We start from the raw sequence: 26915 nt of genomic DNA, 5'->3' as shown, positions 1-26915 counted from the left end.
TCTTAAAGGGCTGCAACCGGAGAGGACGACGTCGAGAAAAAGAAAAAGGAAAGAAAGAGAAGAAGAAGAAGAAGAAGAAGAAGGAAAAACCGAGTCGTGCTCTGCCAGTTGCCTCTGGTGTTGATCTACATCCTAAAGCCCGGATATATTGTCTCTATTTTGCGCTGAAGAAAGGGTTTTCTGGTGTCATGGCTAAGTTTCAGCTGTCAGCCCTCAATGCCTCAAATTATGGTAAGTAATTACTTTCTATTTATAGATTTTTTTTCAAATGTTCTGAGTTAGAAACAATAATTTCTCAAACTAATTCCAAGTTTCAGGGAATTGACCAAAAGTAATTATTATGGTTGCCTTTTTAGACACTTAAGTGATGCGTTTTTACATGTTTATGACAAAGTAAGCAGAAAATACTTGTCAATTTTCTTAAAGTGGCTTCTGTGTTGGTTTCACTTTTATGCAGGTCACAATGTGTATTTTTTTTTTTTTAATCATAAATGAGTCATTTCCTGGAATTCCCCTCCTTGGTATGAGTTTTGTTGGCTGTAGAGCGCTCGTGCTCTGTTGAAATCCAGCCACCTGCCCTAGGGCGGTTAAAGCACTCTGCGCTGCAGCCAAAAAGAGGACAGGAAGCGGGAGCAGGCAACTGACTCATCCACGAATTGCACCTCAAGAAGCAGTGAGCGATTGACAGGCGCACAGCCGGTGAACTGGAAATCTGTAGCGAAGTGCTTTGTTTGCTGTCCAAAGGCTGCTGTAGTAATGCAGCTGGGTTAACAGGGAAGGAAGCACTCAGGGAAAACTTAAGGTAAAGCTATTAAGTTGAAACATTTTCTTTCATCTTTACTGACATTTCAAATCATTTTTATTCCAAGCTGCAAAAGTGACATTATTATCCAATTGCTTGCTGGATTATCTCAAGTTTCAGCTCATTGTGAGCCCTAACTGATGAGCCCAACATTAAAAGAAAATCCTTCCGAGAGACTCCTTTTTCGGCATTTACCTGCCTGCTTTAATTAATCTTATTTCAGTTAAACTGTTGCAAAGAAATATGGGAATAATAAAACCTTAACGTTTTTATTTTAAAAATCAGATTTATTTTTTTTGCTGTCACAAGTGTTTTTCCTTTTGGTCATCTCTTATTTTTCTTTAATTAACTACTTAATAAATAAATTGCTATTAGCCCACTCTGCGGTTATTTGGTTTGGATTTTCTTACCTCAGCAAAACCTGACAGAGAATTCAACAAGATTAATTTCTTCATTTTGGATCATGGCTCTATATGGATAGCCCTACCACAGTACACAGTACTATATGTGTATGATGTAACACATTTAACCCTGTCACATTGTATGTTGGAAAATTGCAACATAATCCAGTTCTTTAATTAATTTAGTGTCACCTTGAAAGGGAAAAAAAACACAATAATATTTTTTATACAATTGGAAATTAAGTCAGACATGTAGGATCTCATTTTACGTTTTTGTTCAAGTGATACTATTAATCTGCAAGGTGACACAATCCAACACAATCTAAATGCTTGCATCATGTAACTTTTTTTTTAACCGTTATTACATTTTATTTGTCTTTAACCACCATCCTCCCTATTTCTCCTCCTTCAGTCAGCAGCCTCGGCGATTGATGAAATCTTCTAATGTAAGATGTCCTAGGCTGCCTTCCAGATGAGGTCACAGGTTCTCTGTTTTGATGGGATTACTTTCCGCTCTGCCCACTTAGCGAATGGACCTGCTTTTTTTCTTATGCATATAAGGGAACCATCATGTCACAATGCTCACGTGTCTTTGCAAAGATAGGGCATCTACAAGTCAAATCTGACCAATGTTTAAGATGCATTTAATTTGAAATGTCATTTATTAATCATACAATGTATCGAAGCCCTACACTGGTTTGAAATACTTTTTTCCCCCAAGTTACAAAACTATGATTGATGAAAGCCATGACTCTAATCCTCCCATTCTTGCACGTATGATGCACTTGTACTAGTTGAAAACAACAACAACCTCACAGTCTTTGAATTTAATATGCATTTAAAGAAAATTTCTCAAATCCCAATTGATATTTTTAATCATTCTTTTTAAAAAATAATTGTACTTTAGTACTTTCAAAGCCCAAGTGCATGTTTTATTCATTAAGGAAGACAGAGAGCATTACCTTAAGATTTACATTAGGTCAAGCTTACATGACTCATTATGGCTTTGCACACTCTTGCTTCTGATTGGAGAAAGTACTTCTGGGACGAAGGAAAAAGGTTTTCCTCTTTCTGCTCGTTCTTGTGACTTTGTTAGCTCTTCATCAGTGGATTCAAATTAATTAAATTCTTTAAGTCTGTTGGTATTATTTCTTCAAGGGTTGTGTAAATATAGCAAATGTCATTGGATAAATGAGTTATAAATGTCAGTAAATAAATAAAGTAAATAAAGAACAAAAGGTTTGGCAAAAAGTACAATTAAAGTAATGTTTATGTACTAAAGTAAAATTTAGAATGGTGTTTGTAAAGATTAAATTAAAAGAGAAAACCAGCTGGAAAGACTGGTTTGTTTGGCAGTGTGGGGTTATTGAATTTTATTGTGATTGCTCCCAGTGCTCTGGCTGTCTTTGATGTCGGGCTCTCATCAGCTCAGGTCAGGTGGGGTTGGGTCACCTGAGAGCTGACAGCGTACCTCGCCATACACTCCATTGATTCTCTGACAGGCAGGCTCCAAAGTCACCAGATCACTTTTTGCCAGTGTGTACATGTCTATTTTAAGCAAAGCTGTGATCATGACTTCATCATTAAAGATTATGGGATTCAAGTTTTAATAGTCCCCTAATGGAAAAAAAATGCCTTGCTGAAACAGCTACAGAGATACATAGTACTGTAAAAAGGGCCAAAAATAACATATATATATATATATTTAAAAGGCAAATAGAGTTATGAAACATGGTTTGGTTTAGAATTGTGGTAAATGTGTGAAATTATTTAAAGAAGTCATGCTCTTATATTTGGATTCACAAAAGATGGTGTTACAAAGATATTAAGTCGGAAATCAATGTGCAAAGAATAATTTCGTGACACTTTTGTAAATTACTTTTAAAAACAAAAAAGATGTAGTCTGTGGTCATTGCAGGCAGTAAAAGTTAAACTTTTACAAAGAGGAGTGCTCTTACAACCCTAAAAGTTATGCAATGAGCCAAAAGAAATGAGGAGATTCACCTTGAATCAGCAGTGTCATTTTCCCCTGGAAAATTGCATTATGGGAACTGGGGCCGGCCCTGTGATTTGTGTCCTTCCGACAGGACTTCAGTGTTCATTAGAGGCTGAAGCAAGCAACTCTTGGATGTACGGGGACTGCACATGCTGGACAGTACTGACCATCTCCAGTCTGGTCATTCACTGGTGTGTTCTGTCTTCAACAGTAATTTCTCATGGGAATGCCACATTTCTTTTACTTGGACAATTGGTTTTGAAGAAATGAGGATTTTACATAGAGGCAGTGAGACATCAGTTTACTCCATGTGCAGTTTTTCTCTGTGTGAGGAAGACCTCACACAGAGAAAAACAATTTGAGAAAAAGTATTTGTCTATTAATTGATTATATGTTTTTTCCCTGTGATATTTTAAGAGTCTGCTAAAGATTTTAGCAAAACTCTCAAAAATCAGTAAAAAATAAAAACAAAACAATTGTGACTGTGACTAAAAGAATCGTAACTGAAAGCACAATGCTGTCACATTGCTCTTTTGATTTTCTTTTAAAATTACTTCATTGCTGTTTCTTCAGGTCAAAACAAAGATCATTGTTGGGGAGAAAGCAGTTTTGATGTAATCGTGTGCACAAATCTTTTGTTGGATAGGGTTTAGATTTGCAAAAGCTTCTTTGCAGCTATCTAATATCCGTAACACTTAGGTAAAGACACTATGCCATGCAAAACCAGTAACATCAGAGACAAGCTTGGGTCTTTATCTGTTCATGATCCCTCCACTTAAAGTTAAGCCTGACAGGCCCATTCCAGTCTTGTCATTTCTCTCAATTGAATTAAGTATTGTTTGGAAGAAAATGTTCAGAACATTTTTATAGAATCTTATTCCCTGCCAAACAATTTTTTTTCCTGATGATATTAATATTCTTAAGGCATTTCAACATTTATAATGGAAGTCTTTGATGGTAATCCAAATATGTAAAAGGCTAGGGAGAAATGTGACTTACTAAGAAAGTGGGTAAATAGTTGAGCTCAACACACAGAGGTACTCATCCCTGTTTAATTCCTCACAGAGACTGAAGGATTGTGGGTATTTAAACTACTTAGACAGGCTTGCACAATGTAGTCGTGAAGTCAAATATCCACCTTTCTCACAGAGACTGTTTATGGTTCACTGGCTCACAAGCTGAAACATTAATACTTGCAGTTGTTACCTGGTTTCTACACAAAAAATACTTTGCAATGATGAACGGGCAAAAGTGTGGTGTCACCACTGCAGAGCAGATCTTTGTCCCTTGATACTTGTGCTTTCCCCAGAGTAACTAACCAACATAAGGGTCTTGTTCAAGCAGTCCTCAGACATGTACATGTATGACAGAAGTAATCATATCTGACAAAAACTGAATTCCTCTTTTTCTCTGTTGTCTCTTTCCTTTTTATTTCTTTTCTACCACTTGGAATTCGACTGCTGCAGCCATTATGAGTTATCCGGTGTGGTGACTCCAGAACAAAGTTTCTCGTAATATCAACGGCCTCCGATCAAACTATTTCTACTGAGCTCCAAATATTTGCCTTGATCCTCTACCAATTAACTTGGTGAGTCACTCCAAAGACCTGCCTTGAGAACAAGAATGGAGGACACTTACAACCACAGGACTTCCCTGGTTAAAGGAGCCAAAGGCGTGGTCAAGGAGGCCAAGCGGCACGCCCAAAAAAAAGTCGGCAAAGTCGTGGACCGTGCCACAGATGAGTACTCATCTCATCAAAACTACAAACGTTTCCAGGATGATGAAGATGACGATGAGGATATCTACCGGAGTTCACAAGCGCAAGATGGGCAAAGCTACAACGAAAACGAGGGCGGTTCTAGTGATGCTACTGAGGGTCACGATGACGAGGATGAGATCTATGAGGGTGAATACCAGGGTATTCCATCAGCAGGAGACACGAAGCAAAAGAAGAGCCAGGTGGCACTGGGGCAACCAGTGTCAGACGCCACAAGGGATCGTAGTGATCTGGAGCAGGAGCGACAGGCAGATGAGGAGGAGCTGGCCCAGCAGTATGAGCTGATCATCCAGGAGTGTGGGCATGGGAGGTTCCAGTGGCAGCTGTTCCTGGTGCTCGGGTTGGCACTCATGTCAGACGGTGTCGAAGTGTTTGTGGTGGGATTTGTGCTACCCAGCGCTGAGACAGACATGTGTGTGCCCAACTCTAGCTCAGGATGGCTAGGTAAGACTCATGTTGTTTTGCATTTATGTTGAATACAAACAGACTCACATTCCATTATAAAACCTGTGTTGAGCACAATAACAATGTTTTCTGCAAATCTCTGCTTGATTGTAAAAGATGCTGAAATTTAACTCAAGAATTTGGTGTCTAAATGATACATGTGAAAACCAAAAGCTGGTGCACATCATATTTAAGTCCAAACATGATTAAGACATTCTTCTGTTGCCATGTCAGTGCACCCTAAAGCAATGTCTGGTTGAGTGAAAGGATTCTGTGTTTTTTTTCCAGTGGTCTTTGTTTTGGTCATGCTTTGAGTTGTTCCCCTATCAGTCACTCCATGTTCATGCTGACCATCCACAGCTTTTAGAATTTCTGTCCATTACCCTCAGTGTATTTAAGTATCTGGTTTTCAGTTTACCTTACCAGGTCATCTGCTCTGTTCTGCTTTGTCAGTCTTTTTTGTTGCTCCCAGGGTTTTGTTATGTTTCAGTTTTTGTAATAAATGTTTAAGTTTCTGTCATCAAGCCCGGTCTCCTGCATTATGGGTGGTTCACCACCAGTTTTTGACATTAAGTTTACAAACACTTTCACTGAATGGCCTTTTTCAAAAGTGCATTTTCACGGAGGCAAGTTTTACATATTATTTTGTCAAATAGTTGTGCATAGAAAAACCTAAGAAGCAAAAACAAGCAAACAAAAATTTCTCTACTAAATATTTAGACAATAATTTTTTCAGTTTGGTAAAATACATATAGTTCTGCATTTCAGACCTTGCACAAGATGTTTTTTTCAAATGTTTCTACTCATACATATACATACATTGTCAATACATTGTCATTTATTTTGAGAGCACTTATTTCTTTCAACCCCCCAAAAGAAATACCATTTTTTTGCATTCTTTTGTGAAACCGGGGATTACAACTTTTAACAAAGGCCTTAAGACAAGGGACAAGGGACCTGTTCATTATCCATATTCTGGACTTGATTTAAAAGAGCATAGAGGTTCTCGATGTCTCTAAGACCTGAAAAAATCCTACATTTCACAAATGTGTCCCTTGGCTCAATGCAGATCTTCAAATGTGGCTCTTGATATAAACAGCAACAATAAAAAACCAACAAAAAAAGAAAACCCATTAATTTCCGGTAAGTGTATTGCACCTAAAACTATAGACATTGTTGTAAACCTGACTTTTAAAATTGCTATTATTATCACACATTTTCTAGCAAAGTTTGTTAGTGCATTAGACAATGAATTATGGGTGTATTTTTTGCAGAAAACACAAACTTAAATATGAAATTCAAAAATATTAACATTTTTATGAACTTGTTGATTCGGGATTTTATTTTTTATTCTATTTTTTTTTAGTAAAATAATGTTAATCTGCTTTAGGCTTTGTATGTTGCAATAGACATTCGGTCTGCTGGTCTCAGTGCAAAGACTGAAAGTGGGAGGGGGGGGGGTTATGCCCTGTGATCTCTCTGTGTCAAAGTGAAGTTCTAGCAGACTTAATGGCTGCAGATTTGTTATCGATCACCAAAGAGCTGTGTACAGAAACAGACACAATATGACGGTACAGGCGTAAGGACATTTAACACTCTTTGGATAGTAACTGCCAGGAAGGTGACAAGGCATCAACTTAACAGCAAAGCTTGATGCAAATATGCTGTGATTGGGCCTCTTTAGAAAAGAGTTTGTTTACATTGAGTTAAAAATATCTGGATTTGATGAATGAACCCTGTCACTTGTTAAGAGTGCTTTTTAAAATGGGATATACAATTGAGGAGTCAAAGTGCAAATGTAACACCCCCCATTTTTTTCTCCAGCCTTTTTGTCTCATTCTGCTGCTGCTCTTTAGAATTGGCTGTCACACGGCTGAGACAACAGTTTTTAAAGGGGATGAAATGTAACCGAAATGAAGCCAGCTCTCCTCTTTTAATGAAGTGCCCCGAATATTTGAACTGTTAAACATTCTCTAATTTTGTTTAGCAGTTTTGATCTGTTACTTTGATCTAAACAAATCGGACATTCATAGCTCAAACAGCGTCTCATCCTTGTGCTATAGTTTTCTTTAAAAAGCCATTAGCCTATATATCCATTTTAAATATCTATTTTTTGCATTTAAACAGAACATGTGGACCCTAACTGATATATTGTACTTTAAATACTTACATTCTGGAAGCAGTGTTTCCATGTACCAGTATTTGTCTCTTTTTGAAAAAGCTTTTCTTTTTCTCTGTTGGAATCAAGGTTGTGTTTCATCTTGCTTGTAATTCCCGTTTTCTTTCCCTACCTGCCCCACCTCAATGTGCTTCTCCATCTTCTCTCACTCTGCCTCATTCTCTTCATACATCTCCCACCGATTGCCCGGCTCAACTTTGTTGGGCTGAACCCTATTGTTGGTCCGTGTGTCGGCGTACATGTCTGACTGTAGCCTAAATAGCATGTTATGTCTTGGTGCTGCTGCTGTTGCACTGCTCCCTTTTGCCCTGCTCTGTCATTCTGCTCACCTGGAAGGTGGTGCCAAAACCATGATCAGCACCTGCCTGGTATCTAAGTCAGAGCAGGCCTCAACCAGACGGCAGAGAGCAGAATGGCAGGCTGAGCAGGGCATGGAGGTGCTGTGCTGGTTGGTCTTTCTCCTTTTTCCTCTTTTGTCCTCAGAGAGCAGTCTCATCCGGCTGGGTTTGTTATATCGGTTTGGGGTTGGGGCTCTGTAGACTTAATTGGTGGGCTTTATTTCTTCATTTTGTGTTAGTTAGATTTAGTTAGGCAGCCCTAGCAGGGAGCTGCTGACTCATTCGGTCGACGTGGCTGGGTCAGCTGTTTCCCGACTTATTTTATGTTTGGCCAAATTTCCAATCCCTTTATTTTTGTCTGTTTTCAACCAGCACAGTGATTATTTTATTTTCCCTTACAGGACACAGAACTTATTTTCCTATTTCCTATACCTCATGTTTTATCGGCTCTTTGTGGTTGTTCCCTTGAGGGAAGTGTGCCCGTAGGGGCCATTACATAGCAACTGACCTCTTATTACCAGTTTGTCAATTGTAATTCTTAAGTAATGCTGTTTATAGTTATACATACACAAACCCAGATGTTAGTGTTGGTGTTCCTGTGCCGTCAACAGAAATAGCTTTCATATATATGTGGTTTGAAGTGTTAACCATCGTTGTTCTGGTCTCATCACCTAAAGCTTTGCTGCAACTAGATTGTGCAGCTGAGTTGATAGTGCTTTGTTTGGCCTAACAGTACATTTTGTTCCATTTCATTCAGTAACCTATCCTCCCAAACAATAGACCATGGGTTACTGTTAGCATTGGAGCTTTAAAAGAAAAGATAACCATTTGTATTTTGAGTTATTTCTTATGTCTTCTCAGTTTCAAATGTATTACAAAGTATTTTTTAACAGCATTTAGCCAACATTTATACATAAATTAATTAATTAACACTTATTTTCTGCCTTATTTTGTATGCTCTTTGTTCGAAATAAAAGATCGCTAATAGAAATGCAAAGACAAAAATAAATAAAAATCCTTACAAAACTAAAAAAGAACATGCTTGTATGTCTGTAGGAAATACGTGTTTAATATTGGAAGGAACAAATGTTACAATTAAAAACAACTTTTTTTTTAATTTACAACTTATATTTGGGGAGTTCATCTAGCCATTAGCTCACTGCTTGTTTTATTAAACATGAAATGTTATAACAGACCCTCTCCAATGAAAATACTGCTTTGGGTGTTTTTAACATGTTTTTGTTGCATTTTTCTCATGACTAAGCTTAAAATTGCATTTCTGAGTACTTCTTTATACAAATTACTGTGCATCAAGGGCAGACAAAAATGCTTTTGGAATAAGCTTGTAGTTATGTAAAATCCAAAACCAACAGGCCTCAATTGTCCTGCTCTGATCCATTCCAATGCATCCACTTGTAGAGCCATGTGTGTTTTCATTTTCCTCGTCTGAGCTGACATCTGGCTCAAAACTGTACGGCTGGATAACTTTGATAATGTTAGCTTGGGGTTGTAAGGTAGTGAGAGACATTGTAAACAAGTGTTGCCTGGCTTACAGAGCGCCAATTTTCCGCCCACAAATCAGAGGTCAGTTTGTAATGAACTCCTGCTGCTCTGCAGAAACTATGTCCCAGAAAACAAGAGTTTTTTTTAAATTTTGGTTCAAAACAGCAAAATCATGATCAGAAGATTGCTTAGAATGCTTTACAATAGTTCAAAAAATGACCGGAGTGGGACTGAAACAAGCAAAAATATGAAGTAGCTGACCAATAATTTCAACTGAACTGGCAACTTACTGTAGCTCCTTTAACCACAAACAGCCATACATTAAGTTCCTGACTGAGGGACCCTGTAACATGAAAACTTAATAATCTAGATAAGTTTAAATTTTAAGAGTACATTCATCTTGACATTTTGATCTTGCTCATATCTACTACTTTCCACTCTAATAAAGAGGGAGTAACAGGTCAAAAAGGATCTTACTCTATAGATAAGACCAAAAAAAAAAAGGGAGGGGGTGTGGATGTAATTTATAAAGACGTGTAGAAAAAAAGCAGATGATTGCAAACAGGAACGGTGTAGCTAAGCCTTTAAACACAAAGTGAATCACACTATAATAACTCATTTGCTGTTGATAGGTTTTATGAAGCTCCTTCCACTTTCCCCATCCTGCCCTCCTTGCTTCCCTTGAAAAGTTCTCGCCCTCTGTGCCATACCTCTTCATTTTTTAAATTTGAAACTTGCTTCACTGCCTTCTGATCCTTTGTTCTTTCTCTTCTCTTGGCCTTTGTGTTCTAACTTCACCCTCTGTCTCCTTTCAAGCAGCATCCTTTTAGTACTTTTCCCTGCTTGTCATACTTAATTTCCTATCATCCCTCTCTTAACCCCGCTCTTTTGGAGCCAGCTTGCCGGTTGTGCAGGATTGCATGGTCCAGGGGCAACTAAGCATTGCTGTAGTAATGTTACTCTGGAGATTAAACCACTTGATTAATGCAAGCGTTTTTAAATTCTGTCTATTTCTGTGGAGAAAAAAAAAACACAAATGAAAATCAATTTGTAAAGATTTCGATCAATCGTGTGATTGGTAGCCATATCTGCTGAAGAAAAAAAACCCTCTAACTTGCTGTAGTCATTTAAGCTGAAGAGATCAATATTTAAACTAAATACTACATTCATGAAGCCTTAATTGTGCAGACAAACAAACAACTTTAAATCCAGTTCTCATAATTCTGTCTTGACTACTTTAAACAGCTTTTCTGTGGAAAGCAATAAAAGGAAAAATGATCAAACTGACACAATATCATGAAAATATGCTTACTGTTTATTACACAAGATCTGCTTTTAATTGTTCAGGAAGGAAACTACTGCAACTAAAAAGAAAATTTGTATTAAAAGGGGGAAAAGTTGGAGAGAAAAGCAAAAAAAAATTAAAAGCAAAAAAGAGTCTAAAGTTGAGGAGAAAAAAATTGAGGAATTTTGACAGATCGACTAAAGGGCAACAGAAATTAGCTATAAATTTATAATTTAAAAGGCTAACAGAAAGAAAGGCGAGACAGAAATCCAGAAGCCTGGTTACTGGGTGCATCAGACATACTTTTGCACGATAGTATTATTACTACAAAACAGGGTGGGTGTTGTATGCAGTGCTACAGTTTGGACTACTGAGAGAGAGAAAGCATTAAAGCATGAAATCAGAGGAGGTCGTGATGCAGCTCAGCGCTTCCACGTCTCTCGGGGTGCTCCTCTGCATGTGACAAGGCTGAATCCTGCACCAGCGCCTTCCCTTCCCTTTTTCTCCTCACTGCCCGTCTCTTACCCTATCCAGCAATTACTGCACACTCCTCTCTCATTAACCGGCTCCCTCTTGACACTCTCGCTGCTGCTCTAACTTAGATTTTTAATTTGCTTGCATTTGTACTTAAAACTGCATTTTTTTTTTTTTTTTTAAAAAGTACCAGGAGAGATTGAGTACGTTTGTGAACTTAAAATCTCTTTAATGTACATTTAGTCGTCACAAAATGGATGATTGCAGCCCAAGAAAGCAGCTCTGTATAATTTTTTGAATCTCTTAAGTGAGCCTTGTAGTTTTGAGAAATCATGTTTTTAAGTTTTGACACCCCAATACAGCATCATGAAGGATGGAGTTTGCCTCTGTCATGCTTTAGTGGGGCTTATAGTCTGAGAGTCTTAAGGCCAATTTCAGGTGGGAATTTTTGGCTTCATAGAAAGTTTTAAGCAGTTGGGTTTCATACTCAAGATTAAGACATCAAATTCTGTCCAGAGATTTTCAGTTTTGCTGATCTCCTTTTGGAAAAAATCACAAACTTGGATCACTTTTTTTTGTTAGATAATGAAGTCTGTGGGTTTTGACAAATCTATGAAAATTAAAAGTAAAATTATAATCTGTTAAGGTTTGCATTTAGGTTAACAAAAAATAATACTTTTGCAGGAATTATACCTTAATTTGACTTAGAAAAAAAATCCATTAGCTCAAAAATGGTCTAGTTCCTTTAAAATTGGAGCAGAATTATTCTATAATTTGATATTCAATTGTTAATTAACTTTATAAAGATATACAAAATGACTGTGTATCTTTTCCGTAAAGTCATCATGTGAGGTATTGCACTCCCTACAATATTCTGATTTTTAAAGGGCATTTGGGGACATGAATTTTTGCACGTACAGTTTGTTCTTTTACCAGCATCTAAATATAGAAAGAAAGGCATGTTCAGGTTCAAACATGCTAAAGTTTATAGTGCTATGTAAAAATTGAGCATATAAACACCTCTCGTACAATAAAAAGAATAGGTAAAGAGGTGTATTTATCACATTTAATGATAACTCTTAATCAGATGACAGTTTGCTGAACAAATGGCTCCACCTTAAAAATTACTGAAAACATTGTGAAATGTGGTATTTTTCCCTAAAAAATGAAATAAGTTTTTTTGCTTGAAAACATTGCAGTGTGTAAAGTAATAATCACAATGGTGTATTATTAAGAAAACATTTGAATACATAATTACAGTAATATTTACATGGAGACAACAGTTGCAAAAACCTTATTTAACATTTAAAACAGTCAATGTCTCTGAGAGAAAGTTGCAAATCTGTAAAATATTTTTTAAGAAGACATTCTGTGGAAGAGAAACGTGAAAGTGCAGAAGCAGATTTAGTACTTCTTAACTTATACTGTATTTTAAAACATATGCTAATAGGATTGACTCATATGTCATGCAAAAATGAAACATATACACTTTGTCATGGTGTAATGTAGAAAGCATTCTGTCCATAAGAAGGTTTCAAAAATCCATTGTGATTTAAAGTTGTTTGATAATCATTTGGATTATTTGTTTTTGTGCTCCAATAAGTATGAAATAAAAATGCATTTTTCTTTGCTTGTAGACACACCTTGCCCTAAAGTTTATAATTTTCGTATTCATCGTATTTTCTAAAAAGAAAAAAAAAACTAAAAAGTTTTAGTTTTTTTAGGCTTTCTACTTTTCTTTAAATCAGATCTTTATTGACTCTAATGAACGGACATTGTTCTGTTAATGGACCTTATCGTTTTTAGCTTATCATTTAGTATACATCTATGCCAAAGAACTATTTGCTATACATTTGAAAAACAACAACAAAATGAAAAAAAAAAAACCCTGAACAAACAAAAAAGTGGCCGTGTAATCTTTTTCCTAGCAAAGTAAGGATGTTAGCTTGCAGTAGTGAGCTACTTCAAGCATCTGAAGGGGCTATATTTGCTCATTAGTCCTTTAAGTATCGCTTTTTATATATAATCAATTCTCCATTTATCAATTATGCAAACCCAAGGAACTCATTAAATTCACTATGTCCTCAAACAATACTGCAATAGACTTCCTATTACATTTTTTTAAGACTCTCAGCTTCAGGATCTACAAAAACCTTAAACCCTGCTAAAAAAAAAAAAAAAAAAAAGTGAAGACCACAACAAGTGTATCAAACAGAAACCAAACCCAGAAACGGACAGGTTTGGCACCCAGAAGAAAAAAAGAAGAGGGGAATAAAGGCCGGCAAACACACCAGCTCTAACAAGTGTCTGACGAGACTCAGCTGGAAACAATCAGGGCTGATTGGGGGAAAAGAGAAGTAAAATAAACCAGGAATCCCACACAGGGGGAACACTTGTTTGTCAATCAGAACCAGTAAACTGAACTGTCTAAAAAAGGATGGAGACAGTCAACATAAAAAGTCTCAGGGGATGAGACAAAAAGATTGCAGCAATAACTGACCATGACAAGGAAACTGCTACATTTTTAAACTTTTGAATAGCTCCTTTCAACATTACATTACTTCCATGAAGGGGCATTTGTAAAAGTTCACAGAATAATTCAGCAACTATTTTCCAGTCACTTTACTTCTTGAATGGATGATTAGCGCCTTTGTGAAAAACTCCAACATTGAAAAGTGGATGCTCCTCTGTTTGAGGCTGGGATTTCCTGTTGGGTTTTTCCAGATCGTCTGGAGGACCGCAGCATATAAACAGGAGCTAAATTTAGTAATAAACTGAAACAGCCAAACAATCCCTAATGTAACCAAAAAGTAAAATAAAAAAGGAACACGACTTAAAAAAAGGGTGAAGTTATGGGACATGATAATGACATACTGAATACTGAAAGTTGATTAAAAAGCCTTTTTCTGTGTAAGAATATAGATCTTTACAAACTGAAAGAGTTTACTAGTAAGAAAAAACACAGAACAATCTTTTTCATATAATTGGCAATAAATACAAGCAAGAAGTGGCTAAAAGTTTTTTTGTTGAGTGTTTAGTTTTCTTTATCTTTGCTACATTTAAACACATAGTATATTTTATAATGCGTACGTTTTGTGGTCTTTCAGCTGGACTTTTTTATTTTGCTTTAATTACTCATATCAACTTTAAAGTTTTTTCATATTTGATGAATATGTCAAGTCTGAAATATGCCATTCAGGAATTTGGGAAAATAAAAAGCATGATTTAAGTTAGCAAAGTCATTCTTAACAGCAGTTTTCACAGAACTTACTGGTAACTTGACCAAATAAAAAAGAAAATGCAAAAGACTGAAGAATTTTGTTTCATGGCAAACAAGTATTAAGCCAATGTTTTTTCTTTTTCCTTCAGGTAGCATTGTTTACCTAGGAATGATGATTGGAGCGTTCTTCTGGGGAGGGATGTCCGACAAACTGGGACGCAGGCAGTGCCTCCTTGTTTGCATGTCCACCAATGGCTTTTTTGCCTTCCTGTCATCTTTCGTCCAGGGATACGGCTTATTCCTCTTCTGCCGCCTCATTGCAGGTTTTGGGTAAGTAGATGAATAGATTTTTTTTCGATCGATGAGTCTAACATGGTATCAGAGTGGATCATTTTGCAGTGATAAAGTGACGCTGTTTAATAAGATGTTACAAATCATGAAAAGCATTGAAAAGAGCCACATTTTGAATCTATCGCTTTATCCTTAGAAACAATATAATATCATTTATCCTGATATTGATGCTAACTCACTGAAGACACAGTTTCAGCTTGGATATTATGAGACAAATTCAGGCAAGGCTCTGATTATTTATCGAATTTACCATAAAAAATGTCTTTCAACTAAAGTCAGAAAGGTTTTTCTTTAAAGAATTACACTGCCATTTCCTAATTCTTCAACTTGACATTTGACTAAGTTTCATTTGATCATACCATTTGACTATAAACAGTTTGATTTTGTAAAAGAAATGCATCAAAAATCTGAATGAACATGTGTAAACTATGAGTGGAAACATTTGGATTCTGCCATCTCTTGCAGAAATTTTCTGTCTTCCCTGTAAAATTCACAACACAGATGGTTTACATTTAATTCCTTTTAGATTCAAGTTACAATTAAATTTCTCTAAAAATGAAGAGCATAAATTAACTAGTATATTCTGAGACAATCTTCAAAAATGTAATCTAGGTCTGCCTCTCAAATCAGCTTTAATTCATCTGACACACAAAATTAAGGAATGTGAGCTATTTTTTTCCATCAGTAAAAACTGCCACAACAAACAGGCAAATGTGTGCAACAGACCTTTGTAAATTGAATTTTTGATACTCTAAGAAGAGGATTTCTTGACCAAAAGATCAACTTCTCAAAAAAGAAAAAAAAAGACTAATTTACAGTACTGGTAGTTGATTGAAAATCTTAACTTTGGTCTTGAGTCCCTCAAGCTATGTTATAAGGAGAGGTTTGCCTTAAAAAAAGCTAAAAAAAGGTCCCTTAAGCTATGTTTTAGCTAAACATCGACATGTACTTAATTTACTGTAACTTGTTAAAAAAGAACAACGGCTATAAAACCTAAGACTTATAATGAAGACATTTAGTTGATCATGCTTGTTTGCTCTGAATATTTTGTGAAAACAAGAGTGATGTGAAACAGTATAGGCTTGTCTTAAGGCTTGGATTCGTGGCATAGACAGTGATTTATTACTTCATCCTTGGCAGTGTAACTTCTCCTCTGAGAGCTAATTCAGTAATTGCACCTATATCATTCTAGGCTGAGTCACTCAGAGTTATTAAAAAACCCATCCAGTTGAGTGTTGTGGTTGCATCATTGAATCACAAGAAAAAAGCCTTAAAGAGGATGATTTGCCATTTTTAAATATTACAATTTTATCCAAGTTTGTTTTAACAATGGTCCATTTTTGCAGTTGATTTTTGACTAAAACTGTATAATAGGCTTCAAACTTCCATTTTCCAATTCAAAAAGCTGTTTTTTTTCCTCACATTTATACCACTTTCTCTTGTTTTTGGTTCTTGCAGGATCGGAGGTGCTGTACCCATAGTTTTTTCTTTCTTTGCTGAGGTGTTGTCCCGGGAAAAAAGAGGAGAGCACCTCAGCTGGCTGTGCATGTTCTGGATGATAGGGGAGATCTATGCATCGGCAATGGCCTGGGCCATTATCCCGCACTATGGTGAGTTCAAGGTCATTGATCCTGAATAGAAGTGTTAAACATGAGAGCAAATTTACGTTCCCTTATTATAATGTTCAAAAAAATGTAAAAGTCTTATTTGAGTTTGTTTTTTCTATTATTGTTTGAGTTTAACAAATTCTGCTTATCTTGGGGAAAGGCATTTTTGACAAAACATTTTTGACGATTGAGTTCAAACGTAATCAATCATTGCTAAGTGCTAAGAAGTTAAAGGCATTAAAAAAACAGTAAATCTCTCTGATGTTGAAGTTTTAGTGGTCATGAGAATGAATCCCTTAGCACTGAGTGACTGCAAGCAGAAACAGATCAATGTATGCAAAGGCACTAAAAAGCACAAAGAGATTAGAAAAAAAAGGTGTGATTTATTGCAAAGTTCTTGTAAAATTGTATTTAACAGAATTTACTCTACTGTAAATTCTCCCTTTTTTTCCTTTGGGATTTGTCATGACAGAAAATGGAAATTATACTTTAGATGTTATTCAATCATCATTCACCATAATTTTTAAATACATGAATCCAGAATTTTAGAATCGTGTTGCATTTTTTTCACTAATATTAGCCAATCTTGGGTATGACATTCATTCATGGGTATGATATTCTTTCTTACTTTCTACTTTGACACTCATTTTCCTCTTAAAAAACATGTGATCAACTTCCAATTAAGCTTTTCAAGACAGCTGAAAATTTGAACAGTGTTTATGTTCAATCTGAACCTCACACCTTTAGTTTTTCAGAAGAAATGCCTCTGATATTTAGACTGAAAGCCATGAAATTCAATTGCAAAGCTTTGTTACTGTCTGTTTGTCTGTCTGTTACTGCATGTCATGTCTTGAGCAGACTTTCACACAAAAAGTCTCAGATGGTGCTTGATGGGTGTCGTTTTTCTTACCTTCCTATATTTTTCATTTCCTCTCTGATGTTCAAATTACTCTTCCTCTCTTCTGTTCACTTGCTCCTCCTGTTTTGTGTCCTCTGCATTTGTCTGTCTAATCCTGCCCCTTCATTTTATAGCGTCCCCTCTCTGTCTCTGCAGAATGTTCTTCTTCATCAAGCATAATTAGGTTTTTCTCCTTGCTGTGATAGGACAAAGCTACAGAGGTGATTTATGGCCCGACTGTGCTTTAGCCAACCTGTGACGTCAGTGAGGAGGAGAGACTGTGCGTCTGTGGTTTACTGCGTCTGTGTGCATGTAATGAGCAGGACGCATGGACAATGTTGCAGATCAGCAGATACATATAGATTTGGTTTTTTAAAGAAAAATTGAAGACCGCGTCATCGGACACTGGGAAAGGTCACTTAAGTTTACATGAGCAAACAGAAAGAAGCTTTTTTAAGACTTTAAGGAGATGCTATTTTGTAATCTTCAGTGATCCCTTAAATAAAAAATAGAAAGTATGTTTATGAAGTATTCTCCAAACTCTGTAAATCTATAAATGCATTAGTCTTCTTCAGGAGAAAAGGTCACAGATTGTCAAACCCCATCCCAAGACTGGTAGCTAGATGATCAGCAGTTTTTTTTATTAGCAATTTTCCTTATAATATTTTACTTTAGCAAATCCCAGATACATATCAAATTGGTCAGGTTGAGCCTTTGCTAGTTTTAAGTTGTGTATTTAGGGTAATTCTTATTTTGTTTTGTATCAGACATTACTTCACCCCTCTTTTACATATCATGTTTATGTTATCATAGTATCTACATTATACATTTTATTTAGTAATATTTACTCCAAAAGAACCACATTCTTTGAAACTACATTTTCAAGAAAAATGAACTGCTAGGTGTTAGTAATGACTTTGGCCTTAAGTTTTGAGCTGCCTCAATGCAAAGGTAAAAAAAGGTTAAGGAAAAATTGGTGCCAATTAATCTTGGAATGATTTGGAGAGGATTTACCAAAAAATATAGAATAGTTAAATGTGGAAAACATTTTAAAGCAAGGCTTCGAACCACTACTCCCCATGTTCAGGATGTAACAAAAAGCAGGATGTTATCTTGTCTCTCTCTTGCCAGCACGGAGGTGCTAAGGCATGCTTTTATTTATAGAAGAATAGATTTTTGTCATGCCTTGCTCCCTGGTCTTCCCAGAAAGAGCCTATCAAGCCATAAGTCGCTGAGGTCCTCTGGTACAAGGCTTCTTTTTTCTATTCTTAAGTTAAAACCAAAACGTGAAGCAAATTTTCAGTCAGCCATTATAGTCCTTGTCTGTGGAACAGTCTCCCAGAGGGCCTTACAGACTGTTATTAATCTGTCTTTTAATTTGAAATTTAGGAATACATATATTTGATATTCATCATCTTATCGTAAATGAAATCTTTCGTAGTTTTGGTAACCAAAACCACCCAATCCTTGTAATCAGCAATGAGAAAAATAAAGATTGCTGGGTAAAGGTCAGGCAGCCCCCCTCAAAGATCAGGGTCAACCAGATTCCCAACTCTTACTGAAAGTCCCTCAACCCTGCGTTTATCCATCTGAGTCAGCCAGCCTTCTCAGTCCGGGATATCAGTTATGCATCATCCCCATAACTGAGATTTCAGTTGTCTGAGGGAAACTCAAACCCTCAGGGACAGGAAGTCATGCTACATTTCTGCAGAGAAGTCAGTCACTGCTGCACAACTTTAACCATTTCAATCTTTGTGCCCATTTTTTATCCCCTCCTCACTGTGGAGACGCATTTAAGTTCTAAACTAGACCAAATGATTCCCTAACATGACAAAAACTATCATCTTGAATATAACTTGTACTCTATGAAGATCAAGTTCTAACCATCAAAAAACAAATATGTTGGTTTTATTTGCTATGTTATCTATATGTAATTTAAAGATTTTTTTTTAACAAGTGATATTTAAATGATTTATTATTGCAGTGTTATATATTTTTTTATTTTTATGTCCCCCACAATTAGATATGTTTTCCTCATCATGGCCTCTCTTGGGATACAGTCATGCTACACACAACAGATGCCAACATCCTTGGATATTAAAATCCTGCTTTTAACAGCTTTCAAAGCAGGATTTTAATATACTGCAAGATTAATTCTAAGCAGTCTTTTTCTGGTAAAACTATTAGCATTAACTCCTCACCCTGTGGCTTCCCTCCTACGCCTGGTGATGGATAATGGGGCTACACTCCTTTTGGAGCAGTCTCTGCATGAGGCGGGATCTCGGAAGTCACAACAGAGACCCCAGCCGTTCTTTTTAATTCTTTTGCATCTTGTATAAAAACTTGTCTGAGAATCAGAGCAATCAAGACGGAAGTTATCATGAAGAGGAGACTTTATTGAAGTCCATCAAGATGCTTTAGAAACTTTTGGTTGTTCAAAGATGTGAGTACAATGAAGCACATATGACCATATTTGAATGAAAAAAAACAAATTTTTTGCCAAATATGTTTAAGTTTACTATATGTCTGGGATACAAACCTTTTTTTCTCTTGGATTTTTGCTTTCTTAAAGAAACTGTAGATGCCTTTTGCTACAGAACATGTTCACATTTTTTAAAAACCACTTGCCTTGGAAAAATATGTATTCATGATGTCTAAATATGTGTGAATATTTACATAATTCCTAGTGTTTTAGGATTTAGGAGTGTAACATGGCAGTGTAATTTGTCTGGATTCATAATACTAATTTCTGTACTGTTCCCTGTTTCATACACCAGCATATATTCCATGTGTGAGGTGTTGTGCTTCTCTTTTGGGCCTTTCTGCAAGTGTGTGTCTGTGTGCACGCAACAGTGATTAATGAGCCTGAAAGAGTGCCTGTGGGCTGCGATCAAGTGCAACAAGATTTCACATAACAGAAAACACTCAATTCAATCCCTACACTTTCAATTAACCCGTCCCTCTGCACCTCTTTCCCAGCAGAGTCACCGTTCCATGGAGCTTATGCATTACTACACTAAGGCTGTCAAGTGCTCCCATTTAAATGCCATCTATTCTTTTCATTCTATCTGTGTTTTCGGGGCCAGAGTTACACTTAACATTTAAATTCAACCTTTCAATTCGATCAGTCTAATCGCCCCTGGTAAACATACAGAGTAGTAATCTTTTCACAACATCTGATGTTATTAAGTCCTGGCTTCTTCAGGGAATAGTTTTGAGAGCTATTAACTAACTACAATTGCTTTTTTTATTCTCTTAAAACTGGAAATTCACCAGAGTAGCCATATTCTGACGTTAAACAGTTTTAGCATCTAAATCACTTAGAAAGCTAAATGGTAGCTGAACCAGTAACATGTACAAGGTCTTTTTACACAAAAATAGGAATTATTTCCCCAAATATGCTGTAATTCCGTAATAAAATTATCTTATAACTTGAAGCTTTGCCTATGAAGTTAATTTTTTTTGCTAATATGGTTAATGTGCTTTAAAAAAAAGAGCCTTATCTCTAATGTTTTATAAACACATAAAACAAAAACAAAAAAACTTTGAAAAAATACAGAAAAGAAACTAAAAGCAAGTAAAACAAATAAAAATTAAGCATTAGATAATTTATGAAAAAAACTTACAACGGAGTGAAATTATAAAGAACTTTATTTTTATGCTTGTTCCAATTTATTTGATTTGATTTCATGAAGCATTTCGGTGAAATACCTTATTTTCCTAAACTTTTAGATATCCAGTCCATATTTTGCCATAATTTTGTTGGTTGATGAATGTTCTTTCCTTCATGTGTTAACCACATTCAGCTTTTCTTTAGATGGTGACATTTTGCTCTTGTTTACAGGTTGGAGCTTCAGCATGGGTTCAGCGTATCAGTTTCACAGCTGGAGGGTGTTTGTGGTTGTGTGTGCCTTGCCTTGCGTTGGAGCCGTGGTCGCCCTTACCTTCATGCCAGAAAGTCCCAGATTCTACCTGGAGGTAAGCAGATCTCCTGAAGACATGTTTGGGTAAAAGCTGTCACGGTTTCTCCTCCTGAGTCGGAGCGTGTCATGGTGCCTTGCCTTTGACCACAGCTGTCAGGGCCCATCATCTTTACGTTCAGCACCTGTCAGACAAACCAAGAGCACTTTGACATTTTCCAGCAGATGACATCAGGTCTAAACAGTATGAGTCATGCAAAATAAAAATAAAAACCTGTTTGGAAAACAGAAGCATAAAGATCTGTGACAGTAGGTTGGCTGCTACCGGGAAAATTACCCTTTGAAGTGAAATGACTCACCATTGTTGTGACTCTCATCATGAAGAAATCAAAGGACTGCATTAATATACAGTAATTGTGCATGTCAAGCTAATGCTGTGTTTCATCCTCGTTTTTTTCTTTCTTTCTCCTGCACTTACTTTCCTTCCTGTCAGGTTGGGAAACACGATGAAGCCTGGATGATCCTCAAACAGATCCATGACACCAACATGAGAGCGCGTGGGCAGCCGGAGAAAGTCTTCTCTGTGAGTGTTTGTGCGTGCATTGCACCATCTTAGCTGGTTTTCCTGATGCTTAAGGAAGCAAAGAGGCTTTTCTGCCACTGCTTGGACAGGTTTAATGCTTTCAGCTATTCAGGATCATGCCTGAATTATGACTGGTCTGAAAGCTGTTTGTGTCATTCAGGCTTAATTGCTGCATGAGCTGTACTTTAAGAAAAGCTGCTTAGTTGAAATTTGTTTCTGGAATTGATCATCCACTACCTGCTGCTCACATTTGCCTTCATTGCTCATCTTTAATATCAGTTTTTATTTGCTTATATATGTTTTTGTCCTGGATAAAGCGTAAAAAATAAGGCTATGTGAGCAAATTCTAAAGTGAATTAATAATTGTGCTTCTTGTACTGATTTAAAAGGTAAACAGGATCAAAACTCCAAGACAGCTGGATGAGCTGGTGGAAATGAATTCTGAATCTGGAAATCCAGTTTCCAAGCTTTGCTTCAGGTTAAAGACTGAGATCCAGGGGGTAATATCTTTATTTTCTAACTTTTCTCAGTCTTCTTTTTTTTTTTTTTCCTTTTCAGTGTCAGTATCCACAGCCCTTCCTAACACATCTCTATACCCAATTTCAGATCTATCTAAACCTTAAGAAATGTTTTAACTACCCCATGCAAGAAAACATGATGCGGCTGGCCGTAGTGTGGTTCACGCTTTCATTTGGGTAAGAATATTAACCTGAAGAAGTGTTTTTGTTCAGTTAAAAGCTCTGGGGAATTGCCATTGCCTTTCTGTCATCTTGATCTCCACTGAGCATAAGTTGCACAATCTCAAAATCAATCAAAGACAGGCAATCGATACACTTCCATTGGTGGATACAGAGATAAGAGCAAGAGAGAGAAAGATAAAAGAAAAGTAATCTTTGGAGTCTCCTTACTTTCTGCTGCAAATGTCCTATCAGTGTTTACTCAGACATTGGTCTAAAAGTCAATAATCTCTGACTGATCAGCAGATCAATTTAGTCTTGATACCCTGATGTTATTTTGTCTCTGTGATTGCAGATATTACGGTCTGTCCGTCTGGTTTCCGGATGTCATCAAACACCTGCAGGCCGATGAATATGCATCCAAAGTGATGATCCACAACAATGAACGCATTGAGAGCTTTACCTTCAACTTCACGCTGGAGAACCAGATCCATAAAAACAGCCTCTTCATTAATGACCAGTAAGAGGAGTCAATAACGTCTAAAATGTTCATACACCTAAAACGTTTTTTCTAACAAATAGGCCAGATATTGCTGCTGTTAAAAATGGCATAATGAAATGGTTTTTCCAGATTCATCAATATGAAGCTGAAGTCGGTCACTTTTGTTGACTCCACCTTTCGTAACTGCTACTTTGATGACGTGACGTCAGTGGGCTCCTATTTCCGTAACTGTACGTTCATTGATGCATATTTCTACAACACAGGTAAGAAGTTGGCTTTCAGGATCCAACAAACTCCTACAACTTTGTTTGCAACTGAATCGGATGTGACCTGCATGGGCGGAGGAAAAAAAAAGTAGTCTGTGTGGGGATTTTTTTTTTCTCTTTTGCCCTGGATTTTGCATTTTAGTATTTATCTGACAGGTGACATTAAAATATTGGATTGTTAAAAAGTAGCAACATGTCATATTTTATACAACTGACAAAGAATATATATTTTTTACTCAAAAAATGTGAGCAAAAATATATTTCTAGATGTCGATTGATGTTCCTAATTTCTCAAAAAGTATTTGATCGATAATTTGCTGATGACAATTTATTTATTTAATGTCATAGAAATATATATTTATGTCACATTTTTCAATTTAACCATTCATCCGTTCTGCTTCTTCCTTTATGATGTGGGCAGATATTGATGATTCTAAGTTGATCGATGGCACAGAGGTGATCAACAGCACTTTCACTCACAACAAGATAGGATGTCAAATGACATTTGATGACGACTACAGTGCCTACTGGGTTTATTTCATCAATTTCCTGGGGACACTGGCTGTTCTGCCCGGCAACATCGTGTCTGCCCTTCTCATGGACAAAATTGGACGCCTGTCCATGTTGGGTAAGAAGCAAGAAGCCTTTTCAAGTTGTGATAATTGTTAGTTAAGTGAAGATTTATTTAGCCATGTTTCACAGAGGTAGATGTGGCATTGATTTACTGCAAAAAAAGAGATTTGACTGAGTTTTAACAACTTTTCCATGGACAAATCCATTAGGTGGTTCCATGATCCTTTCGGGCATCAGCTGTTTCTTCTTGTGGTTTGGCACCAGCGAGTCCATGATGATTTTCATGCTATGCCTTTACAATGGCCTGAGCATCTCAGCCTGGAACTCCCTGGATGTGGTCACTACAGAGTCCTTCCCTACTGTCAGGAGGTGAGAGGATGAGGCGTTTGTTTTTTTTAACAGGAAAAATAAATGTTATACTTTTCTTTTCTCCATATCTTCCTCCTAATTGTTACTTTTCTTAACAGGGGAACAGGTTTTGGGTTCTGCAATGCACTTTGCAAGCTGGCTGCTGTATTGGGGAACCTGATTTTTGGCTCTCTTGTTGGCATCACCAAAGCTATCCCTATCCTCATGGCTTCGTCAGTGCTCGTTGGTGGTGGCCTGGTTGCACTTCGACTGCCTGACACCCGGGCAAATGTCCTCATGTAACACAGCTGTTCTTTTTGTAAACAGAAGGTTCTGGATAAGCTTTGGAACATGTTCTGCAAGCGGCTCGGTTCATTCAAATCTTCTCACTAAAAATCCCATTTGGATGGAGCTATACAGATTGTAGCCTAGTCAAGCTACTGAAAGCTCAGCTTACAAGCTGGAAGAAAAGAATTTGTTTAGATCTTGATGCTCAAACTTTGATTGGAGTTTTCTTTAAATGATTTCCATCATAACCTTGCGCTGAGACCCCGCAGTTCTTGAGGCCTAAAGCTTTTTAATATTGATACAGTCTTATTAAGACAGGCCAGATGGAGAGAAAAGGGAAAAACAAGCTGTAATGAGCACAACCAGCCTGCTGTGTGACAACGCAGGGAATAGATGATCAGACGGAGCAGACTCATTGACAGCTGGCTTACCAACAGGGCCCATATGCAGAATACAGGACATGTTTGCTAAAGGTTATCCAAACAAAACAGCTGCCATACATTGACATGTATCCCTACCAGTGTCACCTTTGGATCATCTATACATGCTGCTGTTTCTGAGAGAAGACACTTACTTTACAAGCTTTTAGTCTAGATTTAAAACAGCATTACCCACACAACCATGAGTCAAAGGCTAAATATAAAAAATAAAAGTACTTCCCTGTAAAAGTAGTATGCAATATGATATCTGGGGATGCTCCCTTCATTTCCTCTTGTGTTATTGTGGACGTCTGTGGTGAACCATGTTGTCCCCATATCTGTCAACCTTCCAGCATTTGTTGTATCATTGGACAAATGTCCTGTGCTGAACTGCCCCTCTCTGGCTTAGCCTTGTATTGGATCCTGCTTTTGGTCACTCCTGCTTCCCTTTGATAATACTGAACAGCCTTTTTTTAATGTGCCTCTCCTTGACTGGAGCAGTCTGATGTTGGTTGTGTGCTGTACAAACAGGATTTAAACAGGGACTAGATAGACAGAAATATTTTTACCAGATTCATTTTTATTGTCTACATGATGTGTTTTAAATACTTTACTTCTATTGGTTTGATTTGGTTTAGCTCGTGCTGGTTTGCGGCACCTTCCGTCTGTGAAACCCAGGTTCGAATCGGGGCTGCTCCCTGTTCCCTTCTCTACTTCTGTGCCGGTCCCAAGCCTGGTTGCTTTGAGAAGGTTGCGTCAGGAAGGGCATCCGGCGTAAAACATTGCCAAGTTTGCCATGCGACTTGTTCGCTGTGGCAACCCCTGATGGGAAAAAGCCGAAAGAAAAACAACAACTTCTATTGGTTTGATTTATTGCAACCATATTTGAAAGGCAAATGTATAGCCAAAATAATCAACTTTAATTGTTGTTCAAAGATTTGTTTTTTTCCCCTTTACTTCAGAGTAAAAATTGTTATTCTTTGAGAGCAACAATTTTCTAAAGAGCCAAATTCTTTATCATTTGAAATTTGTGCGTGACCGTATTTTCACTGTACGTTGTTTTTTTCCAATTTTTATTTTATTTTAGTATTTCTGCTGTTATTGTAGCAATAGTTTGGCGCTGGTCTGCAGCTGGCTCACTCACAGCTAATCCAAAAGAGTAAAGGAAACTTATCTTTGTAACTTTGGCATGAAAACACATTGTGAAGCTTAGTGCAGCTAAATAGATAACTCTTTATTTTGGACCTTATAATTGTGAAAAAAAGAGTGCCAATGCTATAAAAAGATTTATTCCATGCCCTGCTCACAAGAGAAAACCTGAATAGATTTCAAGTTCAAGGAAATTATTTAAGAGAAAAACTCTTAACTACTCATGTGCTTTTGACATCTTTTGTGTAAATCTTTATTTATATACATATAGTATATAGTAAGAAGAAAAGTGCATCTGTGTGTGTTAAAGGCAATGAAAGAGTATTTTTTGTGGGGCCTCCATATGGATGCATGAATGTAAATATAATGTACATATCAAAGCCAATATCAGTAACACTCTGAGTTAAATGTGTAAACTTTATGACTGACTCGTATGTCATTTGCTTTGTCTGAGCGATAACTCCATGTACTGTAACTGTTTTACAACTCAATGTGTTCTTTGCACTCACCTGTTTTTGTGTGTGCATTTGCCAACTTGCATGTGGGTAACGAAGCCTTCATTTTTTTGTGCTTGATTTTACGTTCATACTACTTATCGTCCTAAAAAAAAAATATGGCAATAGTGGATTTTATGGTGAAGAAAAAATGTGAATGTATCATTCTTGTACTTTCTGTTTCTTTATATTTTGGAGGTAGTCCAATGTAAGTTAATAGTAAACTTGTGAATATCATTGTGAACGGCTTGCCAGCTGGATGACAACTGAGTGATGTGGTCAAAAAGGATCCATGAGTGTGAAAATCTGTGAAAAAAATTGCCAAACAACACCCTGTGAATGATGTTAAACACTGGAAAGACAGGGGTCGCAGGCTGTGCTGCTTTTGAACATAAACAATAAAAAAAGAACATATTCTAAA

General features: G+C 36.8%; 1 protein-coding gene across 1 annotated transcript; it reads left to right on the top strand.

The window, feature by feature from the left end:
- On the top strand, positions 1 to 26915 carry sv2ca (synaptic vesicle glycoprotein 2Ca). Its single transcript, XM_004072433.5, has 13 exons — positions 1 to 231; positions 4666 to 5420; positions 14569 to 14749; positions 16229 to 16380; positions 21120 to 21253; positions 21689 to 21778; positions 22168 to 22278; positions 22385 to 22473; positions 22811 to 22975; positions 23087 to 23220; positions 23645 to 23851; positions 24006 to 24165; positions 24264 to 26915. The coding sequence occupies exons 2-13, from the start codon at positions 4823 to 4825 to the stop codon at positions 24445 to 24447; spliced, it is 2205 nt and encodes a 734-aa protein (XP_004072481.1). The 5' UTR covers positions 1 to 231; positions 4666 to 4822; the 3' UTR covers positions 24448 to 26915.

This window comes from Oryzias latipes, chromosome 9 (genome assembly GCF_053564925.1).
Source record: "Oryzias latipes strain Hd-rR chromosome 9, Olatipes_Hd-rR_3.1".
Lineage (NCBI taxonomy): Eukaryota > Metazoa > Chordata > Actinopteri > Beloniformes > Adrianichthyidae > Oryzias > Oryzias latipes.
This window is presented reverse-complemented; position numbering and strand designations above follow the sequence as displayed.